Source organism: Malurus melanocephalus, unplaced genomic scaffold (assembly GCF_030028575.1).
Source record: "Malurus melanocephalus ecotype Western Australia unplaced genomic scaffold, MMel_1.1 scaffold_52, whole genome shotgun sequence".
Classification (NCBI taxonomy): Eukaryota; Metazoa; Chordata; class Aves; order Passeriformes; family Maluridae; genus Malurus; species Malurus melanocephalus.
The window spans coordinates 1,201,762-1,219,570 of NW_026623284.1; the positions used below are offsets into that span (position 1 = coordinate 1,201,762).

Here is a 17,809-nt window from a genome sequence, read left to right on the forward strand (position 1 = left end):
CTGCAATCTCTGAGTCAGTATTGCTGAATAATTAATCTGTAAAAAAAAAAAGGAGCTATGATGCTCTTGTAAATAATATTTACTGGCTGAAATAAGAAAACAGCAGCATGTCTCATGTTATAGTGAAGGGTGGGAGAGAGGAAGGGAGTGAAAATCATTTTAGTGAACAAGATTGGGGAACAGAGTGGTAGAAATACCAATRGATTGATTTTCTACTTTTTAAAGGATTTGTAACAGTAGGAATAAATAAAATGCCAGTGCAGAGAATTTACTCTGTAAAAGCCTGTATGACAAGGTGCTCAACTTCAGGTGTTAAATTGTCAAAATCTTGTAACTTCTGGGTGACTTCTCTTTCTGCTCTATTAAAAATTGCAAAAAACAGCACTGGGAATTTGTATATTTTTGCCTTCACCTATGGCTTGGGGAGTGGGGGTGCACATGGGAAATGCCCATTTGCAAAATAGCTTTCAGATGAATCTCAAGAGATAAGCTTTCATGAGTGAGCACCCCCATGGAAATACACATTCAACTACTTATTAGTGGATTCTTCTCCTCCCCGATCCTGCTCTAGATTCAGATGCCTTCTGCTGGGAATCTGCTCTGTGAGCCAGCTGATTTCCAGATCATGAGCTGTAGAGAGCTGGGGTTTGGCTGGAGGCAGTTCTGTCTCCTGCATGTTGGGCTGGTGATCTCAGGTGCAGATCAGATATGATGTGCAGAGAYTGAGGGAGGCTGTGCCCAAGGGATCTGTCCGTGTCCGTCCCAAGGAGGTGCTGSTTTGCAGGTACTGGGTAAAACTGCAGAAGCAAAACAGTAGCCAGAAGTGATGAGTATTTATTGGGAAAACAAACAAGACTGGTGCAAGAAACCAAGCAGGTAAAAAAGTAGAAATCTCCTCATGGAGATGAGGGTGTTCGTATTGGATTATTTATGTTTGCAGCACAACAGTGGTTGGATACAACCCAAAACAGCAAACTTGTCCTCTGGAAAGGGAGAGAAACAGTATTTTATGTATGCCCTGTGCAGTTGTGCTGTGCAGGAAAGATGGATGTGAGTGCATCCCTGAGATGTGCTGAGCGTTTGGTTTGGGAGACCTTTTTCTCCATTAAACAACTGTGTAAATATGTAATATATAAATCATATACAATATCTGCACAAAGAATTGGGCTGCAGCAACTGTCCTGGATTCCCAGCTAGCTGAAGGTTTTAGAAGGTCTCAAATACTCTTTCCAACACTTAATGGAGTTGTGTTGGACATGAGAGTTAAATCAGTGCTGCTTATGGTTTGGTGGTTTAGTTAGTAACTAATAAAGGGGTGCATTGTTCTTATTTGTAGTATAAGGATCTTCTGTAGAAATAAACCTCAGTTCCAGCTGGACAATTGGATCCTTGTCCAGATCCTGCTAGAGTKTCCTAGCTATTTACAGGGGTGTTAACAGTGCTCACAGATGGTTATCTCATGCTTCTGAGTATTTTTAATTGTATCATTCCAGTTAAAATTAAAGGGAAGCAGTCTCTTTGTGGTGTCTCCTCTGAGCTGGAAGACAGCACAGGGTGAGATAACACTTAACCAGTCCTGTACATCTGGGTGGGGATTGTTGAGGTCCAGTTTAAATTGTGTGGGAATGGGTGGTGAGRGAGAGGAGGGGTTTTGGGCACACCTTCACTGTGCTGGTCAGAGTTCTGGCTGTGGCTGCTGTGAACAGCCTCCTGATTGAATTGTTCTGGCTCACAGTTACTGTGCTTGTTATTCTGATGTATTTCAAAATTGTTGGTGAGTTGGCAAGACTCTGTGGAGCCATGATGTGCTCTAAGAGTGTTCATTTTTTTTCAGCTGGTTGCTTTGTGGTTTGTAAAATCATTGAATAATTTAGCTTGGAAATGACTTCTAAGGTCATCAAGTCCAACTGTTAACACCAYGTCCCCAGATGCCACACCCAGAATATGTCCAGGGATGGTGATTCCACTGTTCTGGTGGAATTTGATGTGTTCCTATRCTTGTTTCTACCTGTAGTTTTTTAATTGTTTACGAACTTGAGATTAAAGTAAATAAGGAGCCTGATACTGCATAGAGGGACTGCACTTAGGGTTGTAGAAGCAACCATAACTTTCTAAAGACTAGGCTGACTGGTCATTGACATGTTCTTATAATACTGTTTTGGTTGCTTAGCATCTCATCTCCTCCCTGCTCCTAGTTTGTATGTCTGAAAAAACCAACCAAAGCTAACAACAAAAATCGCTGACAGCTCCATTGCAGGATCATTAAATTAATTTCACACAGACAGTAGCTGTTTGTGGTATTGCAGAAGTCAGAGGATCATCGGTATTAGTGTATTATCGTGTTAGATAAAGATTTCTCTGTCCCAAACTACATGCCCTGGATGAGCAAGTAGTTCCCCTTTGGGATCACCTCATGAAGGTGGCTTCCTACCAGTGTTGYCCAAGTCTGTCTGCCTGGTCCTTTCCCTCTCAGTTTCCTCACATGATTTGCTAATCTCTTACRATTTTTCTGAGTTCCTGCTCGTTCAACCTCTAGTCCTGACTTCTGTAGGAACATAAATCCAACAAATCTTATCTTCTACTTCCTGCACATTGGACACTCTTCTGTATTCCTATGGAACTTCTATTTCATATTGCTTATGATTCAGTGGGGAAACAGGATTTATTTATTWATTTATTTTAAGAGTCATGGGAGTAGGAGATGAAGGACTTGCTTACTGTATAGAAGAATCTGGATCCTGGAGCAGCCACTTGCAGAGGAGATCCAACTTTGACTTCTGTAAAATTGGACTAAAATGACTGTTCTGAGCCATTAGATGGAAATAACAAATAATTTGTCCAGAGCAAGGAAACTGATTTTGAGCAAGTCTAGCAAATGAGAATTTTGAGTTTTTAACTCCCTAATATGAAGTTCTGTAATGGTCAGTAGGTATTTCAGGGTTTTTTTTTTATTTGTTGTCTTAATTATTCTGCTCTTCRGAATTTTAATATATAACCAAGTTTCTGCAGAATTATTACAGGGTCTAAAGGGTACATCTCTGATGGAGGGATTATCCTTGACCGTGTTCTAGATACCTGCTGCAAAGAATGGAGGGGCAAACTGTTAAAAAAAAATGTACCTGAGGAGATCTGGGGGTTATATATACATGCACCTGAACTCTGGTTAATGCAAAGGAGATTTGAAGTAAAGTGGACTGGATTGCATGTCCTTTCTACAGACATGCCATCTTAAAACCCTGCCAGCCATGTGGATCCTGTTTTTGTAAATAAAGTGTTGGTTTTATGATGCTCTGTGAAGCTTGAACAGAATGGAGCTGACTACAGAACTTGCYTACTGTCTCTTTAGAAAATAGAAAATTACTAAGTGAAAAGTGGAATGGGCAGAGGTAAGATTCAAGAAATACTAATTTAAGGAGCTTGCATTAGTCAAGCCTGACTCTACTTTAGTTTCAAACTGTTTTCCTCTGTACATAACTAGAGTTCAGATGCATATTCCAGTAGGTTGCTGTTGTGGAAAAAAAAAAAAGATTTTTTTTTAAATGTAACTCTTCAGCACGGAAGTCCTTTCTCATCAAAGAAGAACAATGCATTTTGTCTTTGCTCTCTTTAATCTGAAAGGAAAGATGAGTCTGAAATGCAGTGTGCAAACCTGTGACTGTCTGTCCATATCTGGAAGTGTGAATTTGAGTTTTGCTTTAGGGTTGTCCTCCTGCAGTGGTGTTCAGTTGATTTGGCATGTTTCTTACTACTTTTTTTTTTGAGGTTACTTAAATAAAACAACATAATGTTTTTACTTGCAGCACTTGAAGAATCGGAAAGTGACATTTATGTGCGATTCATGAGGTCACACAAGTGTTATGACATTGTTCCAACAAGCTCTAAGCTTGTTGTTTTCGACACTACGCTACAAGTGAGTATTCTCCTTTCAGTCTGCCTTTGCTTGCAGTTCTTTTTTGTTTTTTTTTTAAATGAGTGTTTCCTGAGTGTTAAATGAAATTTGATCTCTTGAAAAGAAGGACTCCTGTAGTGCTATGCTTTGACTGTACAAAATTATATTGTTTTAAATGTGTCTTTCATGTAATGCTGGAGGAGGAGTTCAAAAAAGACTTCCTAGCAGAGTAGAAAGATAAGGTGTAATTTGGTTTGCAGGTGGAATCTCTATCTTAAAAAAAATTCCAGATGAGCCCAAACTAATATTGGCTTCTTAATGGCTACCTGAATCTGCATGAAGACATGTGATGTAAGATCCTTGTGCAACAGCTAAAGAGTACCCAGGTGTTAGGAGCCTGATCCTGCTATACTGATAAGACAATTTGAGACTCAAATGAATGGCTTAATTATGCAAATTATTACATTCTCCAGAAAATTTTTGTTTTCAGTTTCTCATTTTGCATTTAATCAGTAAATCATCTGCTAGACTCTTGGCTCTGTCTGAAGAGTTTGTTTGCCAAAAGAAGGCATTAGCTGCCTGCTATAGAAACAGACTAATCTGTTCTGCAGTGTGGTAGAAGGCTGTGGCTTTCTTTGTTTCCTGGATTTTGCAWTTGATATTTTTTTTGCTTGCTTAGGATTTTGCTGTTTCAGTGTGTTTTTCCTGGTAAAGATGCTCCAATTGTGGCTTAACTAAGCCCATTAAGTAATTTTGGTCTGGAATGTACTACTCAGACCTCAGCTTTCCATAGTCAGAGGCAACCATGTAACAGATACTCATTCCCAAAATATTCACAGAGCCCTCTTTTATATAGATAATTGTATATAATGCTGGATTGAGTGCTCCTCCGATYTGAAAGGTAGAAAATCTACATTGACTTCTCTGCCAGCTTAGAGAGGAGAAAGTTGTGCAGTGTTTCCTTTCTTCTGCCTGAGAGGATGACTGTCAGCCCTTGAGTAAAAAGTTCAAACCTCTTCAACCTGAAAAGTCAGATTTAGGATGGTGGTGTTCACTGTCAACGGAGTGTGAGTGAATGAGCCTTGTGAGTTTTCATTCTAAAGGATAACAGATAATTTAATAGTAATGGAAAAACTTCCACTGGCACTTGACCAAAATCCCTGTCTTGTTTGGCATCACTAATGATAGTCATGGATTACTGCTAGAGGGGAACAAGGAATGCCTTGGTCTGTGATCATGGAGTCAAGTTCTCTGCCTGCTTCTCCAGGTATTTGAAAACCGGTGAGGGGARGTCTGGAGTTGTTCATTCACACTCTAGTATACAGTAAATATAGACCAAATCTTGAGTTTGTATTAGTGGTGAGCTTTTTTTTCCCTCTAAATTGCAATTTTTTGACTTTTCACCATTTAATCCCTGTTGCATTACTTTTAATTTATAAAGTCATAATATTGCAAAGCAGCAGTTCTCTTCCAGCAGGGCACTGTCTTCCAACTTAGCAGGTTTTCAAACAATTATTTATGAAAACACTGAACAGGTAGATCTGAATGCTTACCTGGCCTAGGCTGCTAGGAGGGCTTTTAAATACTTCTGTTCAGTATTTCCCTTTAGTTCTTCATCTGGCACCATGTGTTAAATGTGCCACCATCAGTGTCTTCAAAACACATTACGATCATTCAGTTTGATCCACGAGGCTGGTGCACAAACGTGTCTGGAATATAAAAACAGAAGAGCTTTATTTTTTTCCTTAAAACAGCAGAATAAGTACATGGTGGAGAATCAACCCAGTAAAGGTGGTCAAATAAAAACTTCAAAACTGTTCTATGTGTTTTAATTTTTAGTATATAAATTACTTATTGTCCACTACTTCAATACGTTGTATCAGTTCTTATGTTGAAAACACAGTTCACAGCTCTGAAACATTCATTGCTCATGAATCCTCTCAAATGGATATTRGTGTTTCCTGGGTCTGTTTCGTTCCTACCCCCATCAGTGTTTCTCCTAATTTAAAAACAAAACTAAAAACACCCACTGMAAAAAGACTTGGTGCCTTGAAAAAGTTCTCCAGAGATTTGAATTCGGGTTTTTAATAATGATAGAGCTAAAACGCACAATATAAGGGTACACTTTTTGCCTCCGTTAATATAAGCTATTAATGATCAATGGAGGAAGAATTAAAAATGGAGCTGGGTGTTCTCATGGCATCCTTTGAAAGGCTGTGGATTTAGGATTTTTGTCTGGCTGCAGTATCCCGTCTCCCTCTGCTGGTCAGCGATCACAGYACACATTACATGTTTCTACCCTGGAAAATTATTCATGAGATTCTGTGGAAAGTATTCTAAACCTGTTGTTAGCTGTGGGAAAATGGAGATGTTACCCTTTTATAATGTGGCACCAGTCACACAACTGAAGCAGCATAGATGCATAAAAGTAAGTGTTTAGTCTCAGTTTCTGTGAGGGAATTGGTGTAAAGATTCATAAGGAATCTTGTGCCCCTAAGAGGGGATGGTCAGGTGCCCTTACATTGGCTTAAACAGCAGAAATAGCAGCTAATAAAGAGCACACTTGGGTTGAGAGTCTCCTCAGTCCTGCTTATGTGTCAGTCAGAAGGCCTGGGGGGCTTGGTTCCAGCATCTGCCAGCCGTGTGGCATCTCCCAGTGCTGGCACAGCGCTCTGGGCTGAGTGTCCACAGCACACGTGTGTTCTTCCTCTGCCACCTGCTCGTGGCTGTGACGGCTGTGCTGTGTCTCCTGCACCTCTGCTGGCCAGCAGCTCCTGTGGTGCAGAACTGTGCTTCAGCAGGACAGCGTGCCCCTTGGCACACAGCATCCTCACTAAATAAATACACTGTGCTGGGCCCTGCTCTGTTTACCTGCCTGAAGCCAGCTAGCCTGGCTCAGTTTGCCTCAGTGAGGTTTCACTTGTAGTTTCCCCAAAACAGGATCTGCATCTGGTCTGCCAGCCTGCAGTGGTGCCTACCCTGTGTTGAACCCTTGAAGTGGCAGATGTTGCCTGGGAAARTGCTGGCTGGCACAGTTTTCTTAATTTAGACTGACAGTGGACTGTTCTTTCACCCTTTCAGTTTATTAATACTTACTTGCTCCTCATAAATATTTATAGAATCATATTGAGCTTCATGGCTGTGGCTTTCCCCTGCCTGTGACCCTCGAGTGCTCCTTGTTTGTGACAAGCTGCAGCCTTTGCCTTTTCCCAGGGAAGATGCTATCTTTGCTTGGCACGCATTAAAGAAACTTTATAAAGTCTGGTCTGACCAGGGAGGGAGTCCRGAGACAATTAGATGTTATGAGCTTTCCTGTGAAGTCTGGAAATTTGACTCTGTGGATGGTGGGGAAATTGGGCAAGTTGCAACAACGTGCAGCTCACAGTGGATAAACTTCCTCATCTTTTGCACGTCTCCTGAGAKGCAAACAATGGGAGAACAAACTCTTTGCAGCCCCTAGGAGGAGTTAAGGACACTGTATCTTGAAGGGCTACTTTGAACATTCCCTTACTGTTCATTCTAAATATAAATGGATCTGGATTATCTTTAGGATAGACTTGAGGAAATCACTGAGCTGAATGSAGATTTATTGGTCACCAGCTTGTGTGTTCAGCACAGCATTTGAGCACTGTACAAGTGTTCGTGCATTTAGTGTGCAGAYGATCTGGGGGAAGGAGGGGACACCCAGGTCTGCCTTTCCTTTCTTTTTGTTGGTTTTAACCTGTACATACATAAAGTATGGTGTGGTACATACAGTGACACAGCAATCTGATTTTTCCATTTGATGGAAAATATTTCCTGTATTAAATTCAAAGATGAGCAAAATACAGCAYTCTTCTCACAGTCTATCAGTCAGATTACTTTGTCTAACATAATCTAATGTGATTTAACATTTTTCCTTGTTACTCCATGCGTCTTGTTTTCTTCAGAGACCAATGCATTCCCCTCAATCCTGAATTGTATTAGCATTTTTTAAGAAAATGCCTCTTACCTAGCTTACAGCAATCTCTGAAGCTTAACTCCAAAAGCTTTCTTAAGGCCAGATTTTTGTCTGACCTTGAAAGAAATGTATTAATTTGTTGTGGCTTTGCCCAGACTACATAAAGATGAGAAGGATTAGCTTGTTTTCTAGCACAGAGCAATTAACCCTTGAAGAGGAGTGTAGAAGGTAAGTATAAGGCACGGACTTCGCTGCTTTGCATCAAGCAGCAGTCTGCAGGCCAAGAATGATCTGTTAACAATCATAGTGGCTGTGTCTTAYGGAGTTTGSATAAGCTCTCTTTGGGTCAAAACCTCTATTAATCTTTGACTAAATTATATTCTCACCTGGTACAAGTAAATTTGGGTTTTAGTAATACAACATATGTAGCTTTTTCTCACCATGACCTTGAAACTGTTTTTAAAGCATTTGCCCAGCACTTCTTCATAAAYTAATAAAAACCATGTTTATGTGGAAACTGTCATCAGAATAAACTTTCAGAATCCTGAAGACTCTTCCCTTTTATTTCCATCTGTATCCTGAAGAAATCTTTGCGTGACTTGGTTAAATTATTTAACCTGTCTGTTTAATGAAATTACCTAAGTTGTTAATGGACCAGATGTTGTTATCACCAGTGTAGGATTTTGGCAGGACCTGTCATGCTAGTAAGAGCTCAGATAATTCTCTACCACATAACTAAAAAAAGTACTTTAAACAATGTTCTGGAAACGTCTTTAGTGATTTGACAAGCTGGCAGTAAATCCCTGTGTAACTCCTGCAGAGCATGCAATGGATTCAGCATTAGAAGAGTGGAAGTGGATTTATATTTCTCTACCTTGTGCTGACTCTGTTCAGTAAATGGATTTATTATTCTGGTTCTCTCCAGGTCTTTCTTGACTGGGGTGTTGCCTCTCTCCGCAGTAATGAGATAAATCAAGCTTCCAGGAATAATGCTCCAGAATTGTTTGCTCCCAGAACCACYGAGCAGACTCTGGGTCTGCTGTCACAAAGCTTTACAAAAGGATTGACTCTCTGTTCCTTAGTTGACTTTAAGGTTTTTCCTTGATGAAGCTGCTGCTCTCTGCGTTTCTGAGGAGTGTGAATACCCCTCCTTGCTTACCCTGCCCACAGAACGTAAGAGAATCATCTAATTTAGCTCCTAACCAGCATGTGGGCTGAGGTATTTGAGCAGCCACATAAAAGCTCCCTTCATTGAGATCAGGCTGAAATCAGTAGTATAATATGGGAAGAATTGTGTTTTTTCAGAGCTTCTCATGGTGCATAGGAGTTTAATTCCTGCAGCTCTCAAACCAATAGGAAGCATTCATTTTTTGATCTTGAAGAAATCATAGATGTCACTTCAGCAGAAATTTCTGCACAGGATGTCAGTAAGGTGTTTGTGCTTGGCTGAGTGGAAGTCATGTATCATTCTTCTTGCCTTCCCTGCCCCATCACCACTTTTKTGGTAAGATCTTAATCTGTGAAATAATTTCTGTTCCCTTCCCCATGCAGCTGATCCCGCTGGCTTTGTCCATCAGATTTATCTCATGTTCCCTCTTAGCCCATTGTGGTGTGGAATCCAACTACAGAAAGCTGCAGTTTGGAYATACTGAAATAGGGCATGAGTCCAGGTCTTTGTTTGGTGCCTTCAGCTGGACTGGGRCCTTTTCACGGGCATGGTGTGGGGAAGAATTCTTCATGTGGACATGGYATCTGCTCCCTGGGGAGAAATCTASAACCTATACCTGCATACTTTTGACTTGAGGATAAGACCCTACCTGTTACATCTGGGTTTTGGCTTGGGCCTGAAGGGTATTAAACCATCGAATCATAAATTTTACTCAGATACGGCCATAAGAAGTGCATTATCTACCCAGGARTGTTCCCTTTCCATCACCTGTGAGAGAAGAATGAATTTTGATCCGATTTCCAAAATAAACCTGAGCTGGAAGACCTGATTGTGAAGGTTTATTGGTTGGGATTTTTCAGGCGTTGAAGCAAATATATCTACCCAGTTATTAACAAGTTTGTCCAATGTTTCTCCAATCTACTTGTTAAGGTAAAGGAGGAAAYTCTGCGTGATACAGTGCAAGACCTGCTTGCCCCTCACCCTAGGCAAAAGCCTTCATTGTCCTTAAGTAGCCTCTTTGTTTAATAGCATAGTCCCTCGAGGAGGAAATGCTTCTACCAAATTCATAGACCAAAGAAGAAAATAATTGGAAAATTAATTGGAATCAGCAGCAGTTATCATACTGAGTTGTTTGGTTGTATTCTTCATACTGGTTTAATCTCCCCAGACAAATCAGTATGTAGAAACACTGACCTATATATAGGCACTGCAAAAGAGATTTTTAACCTTTCAGAATAGCTTCTTTACAGGACTGTTCTCTGTAACTTAAAAAGATGTCTGGATTGGGCATTACAACTTTATTTGAAGGAAAAAAATTGAAAGTTAAATTGCTTCCCGTTGTGAATTGCTTTGAGGCGAAAGTGCATGGTGGATTTGGAGAATATTTATCTTGTACTGCTTTTGTATTATCAGGGTGATGAATACAGGAGTTCTTGATTCCAACTTAGCTCTTAGGAATGAGTTCTTTGAAGGTGATACCAACAGGAAGGAAGAGGAGCGCTGTCCAAGGAGCTTTCTGTGGCAACGTTGGTATTTTCAACTTAGTAATATGTTTAAAATATGTTCTCAAATAATGTTTCGTGGGCTCTGTTCAGGTGGCAGCCTCATTCAGATGAAGCATTGCCTGAAATCCTGTTGATGTGAGGGAGTAGCAGGGGTGATATATTATACACCTGTTTTATGCAGCACGACCATCAGCTTTACCTGCAGTAGTTTTTTCTTTTCCTCTCTTGGAGATGTGCCAAGGTTTGGGCAGCCAGAGAACTTGMCATGCTGCTTAAAGAAACACAGTCTTGTTTATGTTGGTCTAGAAATGGTTGTCTCATTCCTCATGTTCTCACATCAAAAGCATTTGGGAGTCAGTTGGCTCATAAACACATTTAGACCAAGGGAATAAATTGTGGGTTGCCCAGGTTTTATGCTGTACAGAGGTTGCACAGAYTCCTGATGATTTTCCTGTTATGACAAAGACCAGTCGTACTTCTCTGTGTCTTCCTACTTGGTAAGAACTATTTAAATTAGAGTGGCCTCAGAAACTTTTTCTTGCACCTTCATACTCTTAACAGTRAGAAGAAACTGTGTCTGGAGTGATTTTGCCATATTTGCTCATGTTGTGAAAGTAGAGATAAAGTTCTTTTCCTTTGAAAATATAAAACTTTTCTCCTTTACATGGGACAACCGATACCTCGGTGTTTGGTTCTTAGAGCATGAGAGTATATGGATATAGGAGTTCAACCTTCTGCTTTAATTCTTCAGCTGTTCTTATCTGAAGAGCTAAGACTGGATGTGTTCCTCTTGTAAATTCCTTTCAACTACASATCAAACTGTGATTTGTTGTGCTAGGAAGGGTGGTTGTTTCTCAGTGCCTGCCTGAATGATTTGGGTTTGATACTGTGATCCACTTGTATTTTTGGAGGTGTTTGTTCTCTCTAGTTTTGTAGACCTTAAAAATAATTGTAAAACAAAACTGGGTATTTGTCAACTCAGTGAAAATGATGAGTGTTCTAGATCACCTTAGAGCATCCATCCATCAGGAATCAGATAGTAAAAATGTCAGAGTTCAGCTGGGTCTGAAACTGCTTTTATGGAAGCTCTGTGCTAAAATTAGAAGGAGCTTCTTCCTTTCTATTCTGATCTGATAAAAAAGACATTTCCTGGGATTACATTAGGGGCTTTTCAGGCAAATATCTGGTGCTGGCTTATACAGTAAAAGATGAGGGAAGAGAGGTCCGTGTTTATCATCCTGCCCTTGAGTTGCGCCACRCCACAGAAATTCTGGCAGATCTTTTAGCACTGTCTGTGCTACTGATCAGTCATTTACATCATCATCCTCTTTCTTGGTACTGGCATATCTCTAGGTGTTCCATGGCTTTGTTTCTTACTTCAGCTACTTTTGAGTTTTGTCACGAGACAATGGTGTTGAGTTGTGTCTTTCAGTTCAGTAGGATTCTCTGCACACTGACCCTTTAGCAGTGGGAACTGTGACAGCCCTTTTTTCGCAACAATTGTCAAGGACATGAACCTTTTTGCAAGGCAGATGAAGCCAGTTACTCCAACACCAGCAGTCACCCTCCTTACTCATGGGACAGTCCTGGAAGACAAGCCTGAAACCACTGGTTTCTTATGGACATAGTTACAATTTTCATAACACAGTGTTAGGTAAAACAAACTGAATTTTTTGGAAACCAGCTCATCCTCAGTTTTTCTTTCAAATAGTTCCCTCATTCACAGATGTTTACTGGAGAGAGCATTTCTGCAAGGGCTTGTAAAGTCGCTGGTATATCATAACAAGGAGTGTCCCTTYTAGTGTTTCCCGTCAGTGAGGAAAATCTTACTCTGCAGCCTGAYGAGGTCTTCTGCCACTGTTTCTGGTTTCACTGGCCAGTAATCAACCTATTTTAGGAGTCTGCTAAYTGTAAAGAAAGAGGTTTTCCAATTATTCCACCTGAAAAACAGGACTTTTATGTCTGTGTCTCCCACTTTCTTGGTAACGACTGTTGGAGGAGGCTTTGTTCTCCTTCAGACTTGCAGTGGAGRTGTTTGAATGGTGTGCAGAAACAGGGACCTCCATAGGTTGTGTCTAACCTAAATGAGTCTGTTCTTTTATTCAGCATTTTCACAGTGTAATGAGTTCCTGTAGTAAGGAAAGCTTGTTCTTTTTGTGCTCATTGTGGTGTAATAGCAGCTGTTGTTGAGGTGATCTGGGATATATCTTGGATTTAATTGCTGTGTTCTTTTGCTACAATGTGACTCTTCTACTTAAGGAGCAGAAGCTTGGAGAAGACAGTCACACGAAGTGGGATTCCTGATCTAATTGTGAATGTCTAGACATCTTAGTCTAGAGGGGAAAATGGCATCTGTGGGATGCAACTTAATCCCCGTGGAAGACTGGTGAGTCGTGCCGCAGCTGACTGAGATCGTGGTAAATGTGCAAGGTCAGGGTAAATGTCAGAACAACCTCTAAATTTGGGCAGAAAACCCCCGTTTTTAGTGGTTTATTGTGTGTGTTAGGACATGGTTAATTAGAGCAAAAGTGCTTTGTTTAAAGGGTGTTTGTACATGGTGTTGAACAGCACCAATCTATGGGTTCTGGCTGCTGAACAATGGGTTTGTGAAGGTCAGGCCAGTCCAGCACTCCAGAGAATCACAAGTCTGGGGGGTCGAGAATTAATGACACTGTTGGAGGTCTGAAAATGGGACATGGTGGAGCTCTTCAAAGCTACTAACCATATATCATCAGAAAGTAAGGTCCTTGTGGGTGTTTTCTGCATGAACATCACTGAAACATCTAAAAGTGCTGGACAGAAGCCCAGCTCCACACCCCGGTACTTTGGCTGGCCACCAAACAGTGCTTTGGGCAACTGAAACTGGTCGACCACAGAAACTGCAGGAAAGTGTGAGTGGATGAGTATATGTTTGTGTTTGCAAGCAGTTTTAGCAAGTGAGAATTAAGCTGGATTTTTGCTCTGTAATTACCTTACTTAAACAGAAGACAAGTATTAACACTAAGAACGGATGGCATTGTTACTTTATCTAAAAGGTGGACATGTTGTGCTTTCCCAAATACAACTAAAGAAAACAATAGCAATGTCACTTGAGCTGTGGTCTAGGTGGACAGCCCAGGGGGTTGAGTTTAAGTATTTCTTTACTAAATTTTGGTGATTTATTACATCAAGTGTTTAATATCCTAGTGCCTAAGCTAAAATCCTTGTCTTTTATGAAGGATTTCGTTCTGGACTGYCTTAGCAGCTGTATCTGTTCAGCAGCCCTCAGTTTTTCCCAAGTGTGTCGTTTCAAGCTAGACAAGGTGGCACCTAACTCTGAAGATTCTTGTGATTCTTGAAGACAAATAACTTGCAAGTAAATCAAACAGGATCAGGTCAAGAACTTATCCTCTGAAGAACCTTCTTTTTTTTTCCTTTTGGATTGTCTACAAGCGCAGCATCTTGTGTAGCATATCTTTGGAACTCTTTCTSTTCAAGTGTCTTTACTGAATGTAAAATAATACCTTAGCCTTGCTGTCTCAGCCATTTGAGCAGGGTGCAGGGTGGTGTTCTTTGCTGCTGCTGTGTCTGGGAAAGAACCAGTAGCAGGRATTTGGAGACTGCCTGCAGTCCTTAGTTGGCTTTCCTTTCTAGGTTATCAATTACAGGGTTTGTAAACTTGCTGGAGGAGTTGAGTTGGATGATTGCTATCTGGGAGAAAGCTGTTTCCCCCTGGCTTTAATAGATTAGCTGTTCCCTTCTTGCTCTGATCCAGCCTGAACATCTTTCTCTTGTGAAAGACTGGGGACATGAACTGACAGTGACTGTGACCTCATGTGATGGCTCTCACAGGGGAGAGATACCAAAGCTGAAGGTTCAGGGTTTTGGGCAGTGTGAGTGTCCTTTTCCCTTTTTTGATGAAGAATGGTTAGAACTCATTCTGCCCCAAGGTGGAGTTGGTCTCTGTGAAYTCGCATCCATCTCATATCTGCTCCCCATAAATATCTCATAAATAGCTCACTGCTCTGAGCTCTTGCTGCATTAACTCAGAGTGTGATGCTGTTATGTGGGAACACTTCATGTATCTTGCCTGGAGGGTTTCTTTGTGGTTTCAGTCTTCCTCATGAGTTAGGATRCTCCTGTGGTGGATTTGGTAATGTTTGTTTAGCCTGACTCCTCCTTGTGTCAGCAGGGTGGCCAAACACTGATCTTTCAGTTTAACCATTTTCCAGATAAATGCTGTGTATTTTGTCTTAYTTGTGGTCCTGGGTTTTTGTTGTTGTTTTTCCCCCATGTGGTTTCTTCAGTTTCAGTGTGGTTTAGGAGTGATGGCTGTTGGTTATTTCTGCTCTCTGATGATATAGCATCTCTCAAGTCAGGAGGCAGCTTTGACATCTGTCATCTGCTGGTATTCAGAGGGTGGATTTGCTTCTCATGCTCAGGGAGAAAGCAGGCAGGCTGTGTAGAGATAGCAAGAAATACAGATAACTGCCTACATTTTTATTTGCCTCCACTTCATTGATTCAATTGACTGTGAAGCCCTTTTATTCCTAAATCTATTGTGGAGAGGATCCATTTGGGATATAATCGAAATCAGATGTTTAAAATACCACTGTGTGATCATGATCTGTTCAGATTGCAGTCATCAAGTGATTGAAATTCTGTGTTTTTTKGACCAAGGACCAGTTCCATGGATATAGAAATAGATTCATTGTGTCCTGGTTTTTGCCACGTCAAGACCTGAGCAAAAACCATCACTTCTGTATTGTGCTTTGCATAGGAAGACTCTTGAGGGGTGTGGGCAGGACAGGAAGGATATTGTGCTTGCACATATCTCCAGGTGAGCAGGATTTTGAGGTGCACCAATGCCTGAGTCCTTGGTCTTCAGAGAGTCAGAGTTCACAGGGAAGTGATTTTTTTCAGAATGACACCAAAACCTTGTAACCTCTGATTCTGGGGAAGATTAATTCATTAAAAAATTGAAGTACTTGGTTGATTGCTTTAGCAGCAAAACAGGCTAGGTAATTTTTTTAACTTTCAGTCATATTAAAAATAATAAAATACATCTTTAAAATGTATATAAATCAGATGTCTAAAAGCCATAGGGGATATGCCACTGCTATTGTTTCAGTGTCATTTTTTTAACAACTTGGTGTAGTAAACATTGACTAGAACATAGCACAGTCTTCATGTGTTAGACTGAAGTTTATGGATATATCAGAGGCTTTCACTTAGAATATTCACAAAGTAAAAGAAAAACAGATCTGGTTTTCTAGCTTTTTAACTGTTTAGAAAAAAAAAAAAAGGCTTAAGGGGATTTTTTTGCCAGTGTGGTTTCTGTTCTGTTTTGAATAACAGTTACTTGTTTATACTACTTTTGGGGTTTTTTTCTGGTGAAAAGGGAAACCCCTCTGTTGGTGTCTGGTAGGCAAAGATTTGTTTATTTTTCCTTTTTTTCTTTTTTCCAGGTAAAGAAAGCCTTTTTTGCCTTGGTGGCAAATGGTGTCAGAGCAGCCCCACTGTGGGAGAGTAAAAAACAGAGTTTTGTAGGTAAGTAGTTCTCATATTTTTCAGGGTTACTTTAATTTCCAAGATGCTTTATTGTTTCAGAATGTGGTCTGGGCCTGGTGATCATGTAACATCCTGGAGAAATACTGGCAAAGAGAGTTTCTTTTTCCTCCTTGAGAGGAGGGAAATTTTGTCAGCTTTCACAGCATTGCTCTGCCTTGATAGTCATGATGCTTCCTTTAGGTCCCAATCTTCTGAAATACAATCTCTAATATTTTCAATTCTGTGTTTATTTAAAAATAAAGGCAATGGTCACAGAAAGGAAATTTGGAAACTGGAACTATAAAGAGAATAATTTCATGTTCCAGTATCCTAATAAGAGTCCAATACGAGCCTGAGCTCAGTAAGAATCTCTGAACTCTGAGGATCTCTAAAACCTGAACTAATGCTATAGAGATGTCCTATATTCGGTGAAAAACATTAGATCTATGTATTGCTGTTGGTAAAAATTGTGTCATTAATTGCCACAACAATAATCTTGCAAAACTAGATCTCTGTTGCAGTCACAGTGCAGTGTGTCACAGTGGCAATGACAAATAGAATTTTATGTACATTCTGTGACCTGGAACGTAGGTTGAGGATTCTGGAAATTAATGGTAGAGACTTAGTAAAGCATTTGTTAAAATATTTTAAATCCAAGAGGGGAGGAGCAGTAGTTTCTTTCAATACGCCATAGGAGTGCTGTGGTTTTTATTTTCCTTCCATTTCATGTTCTGTTTCTAACTAAGCTCTATGATTTAAAGCTGACCTTCAGATTAATTTTTCCCTTCCCCATTTCTTAGTTTCTTCAGTTTACATGTAAGAGTAGTAAACAGTGRAGCAATTGCATCTTCTCAAATCTAGAACTTGAAAGCTCAAAAAAGATTAATATTTTCAGGTAACTAAACTAATCATCAATATTATATTACATAGCTTGGTGTTGGTGCTTAACATATGTATATGTATATATATACGATGGATGTGCTATTTTTTTCTTTTGAAAAGTCACATTCCAATACAGACCTTGAGGATTACCATGGAAATGATTGAATAAAGTTCTGTAATAAGTAATAGTCAAGAGAAATGGATTATACTGTTCCTTTGAGTCTAGGAGTCTGCCTGACTTGGCAAGTACATAATGAGAATGTGTCTTATTCAAAAAGAAAATGAAAGGCAAGAMTAGTTCTCCAACCTTGAAAAATGTTCTAAATCCCCTCTTTTCTTTCCATGCTTTTGGGRGTGGATGTGGTCTGAATTCAAGGGGTTTTTTTGAGTCAGATTGAAAGTGAGGAGAAGCACATAGGTTATGATTTTGAATATTACTTCAAATGTCTTTTTATTCTGAAGTACTGTGTCAATGTGAAAGTGAATAGACATGGTTTTGAAATTGTACAAGTAATATATTAATTTAGCATTTATTAAATTACATATTGTGAATGTAAATTGAGAAAATAGCTGAAAAGCCCTGTATATTAAGTATATATCTAAACAATGTTTTTTTTTTATGTATCCCTTATTACAGGAATGTTAACAATTACAGATTTCATTAACATACTGCATAGATACTATAAGTCTCCAATGGTAAGTATGATGTTAAGCTGTAATTTGATCATGGGCCATACAGTGCAGAGACTGAAATACCAAACTGAAAGGTTTATGATGATTGTCATTATTACTTAAGTCTTTGGATGATAACTTACAGAGCCTTGGATGCTGTAAAAAATTACTGTTCTTGGAGTGATGGTGTAGAATGAACAAGTTAAACTAGTTAAATATATGCA

The 17,809-nt window shown here is 39.8% G+C and overlaps 1 protein-coding gene across 4 annotated transcripts in view; it reads left to right on the top strand.

Annotated features, from left to right (window-relative positions):
- The window catches only part of PRKAG2 (protein kinase AMP-activated non-catalytic subunit gamma 2), a 209,617-nt gene that overhangs the window by 177,841 nt on the left and 13,967 nt on the right, over positions 1-17,809 (top strand). For all 4 annotated transcript variants that reach the window (XM_057365396.1, XM_057365399.1, XM_057365397.1 and 1 more), the window contains 3 exons: positions 3,801-3,910; positions 15,950-16,031; positions 17,551-17,609. In XM_057365396.1, coding sequence (XP_057221379.1) covers positions 3,801-3,910; positions 15,950-16,031; positions 17,551-17,609 — 251 coding nt within the window. The remainder of the gene's footprint in view (positions 1-3,800; positions 3,911-15,949; positions 16,032-17,550; positions 17,610-17,809) is intronic.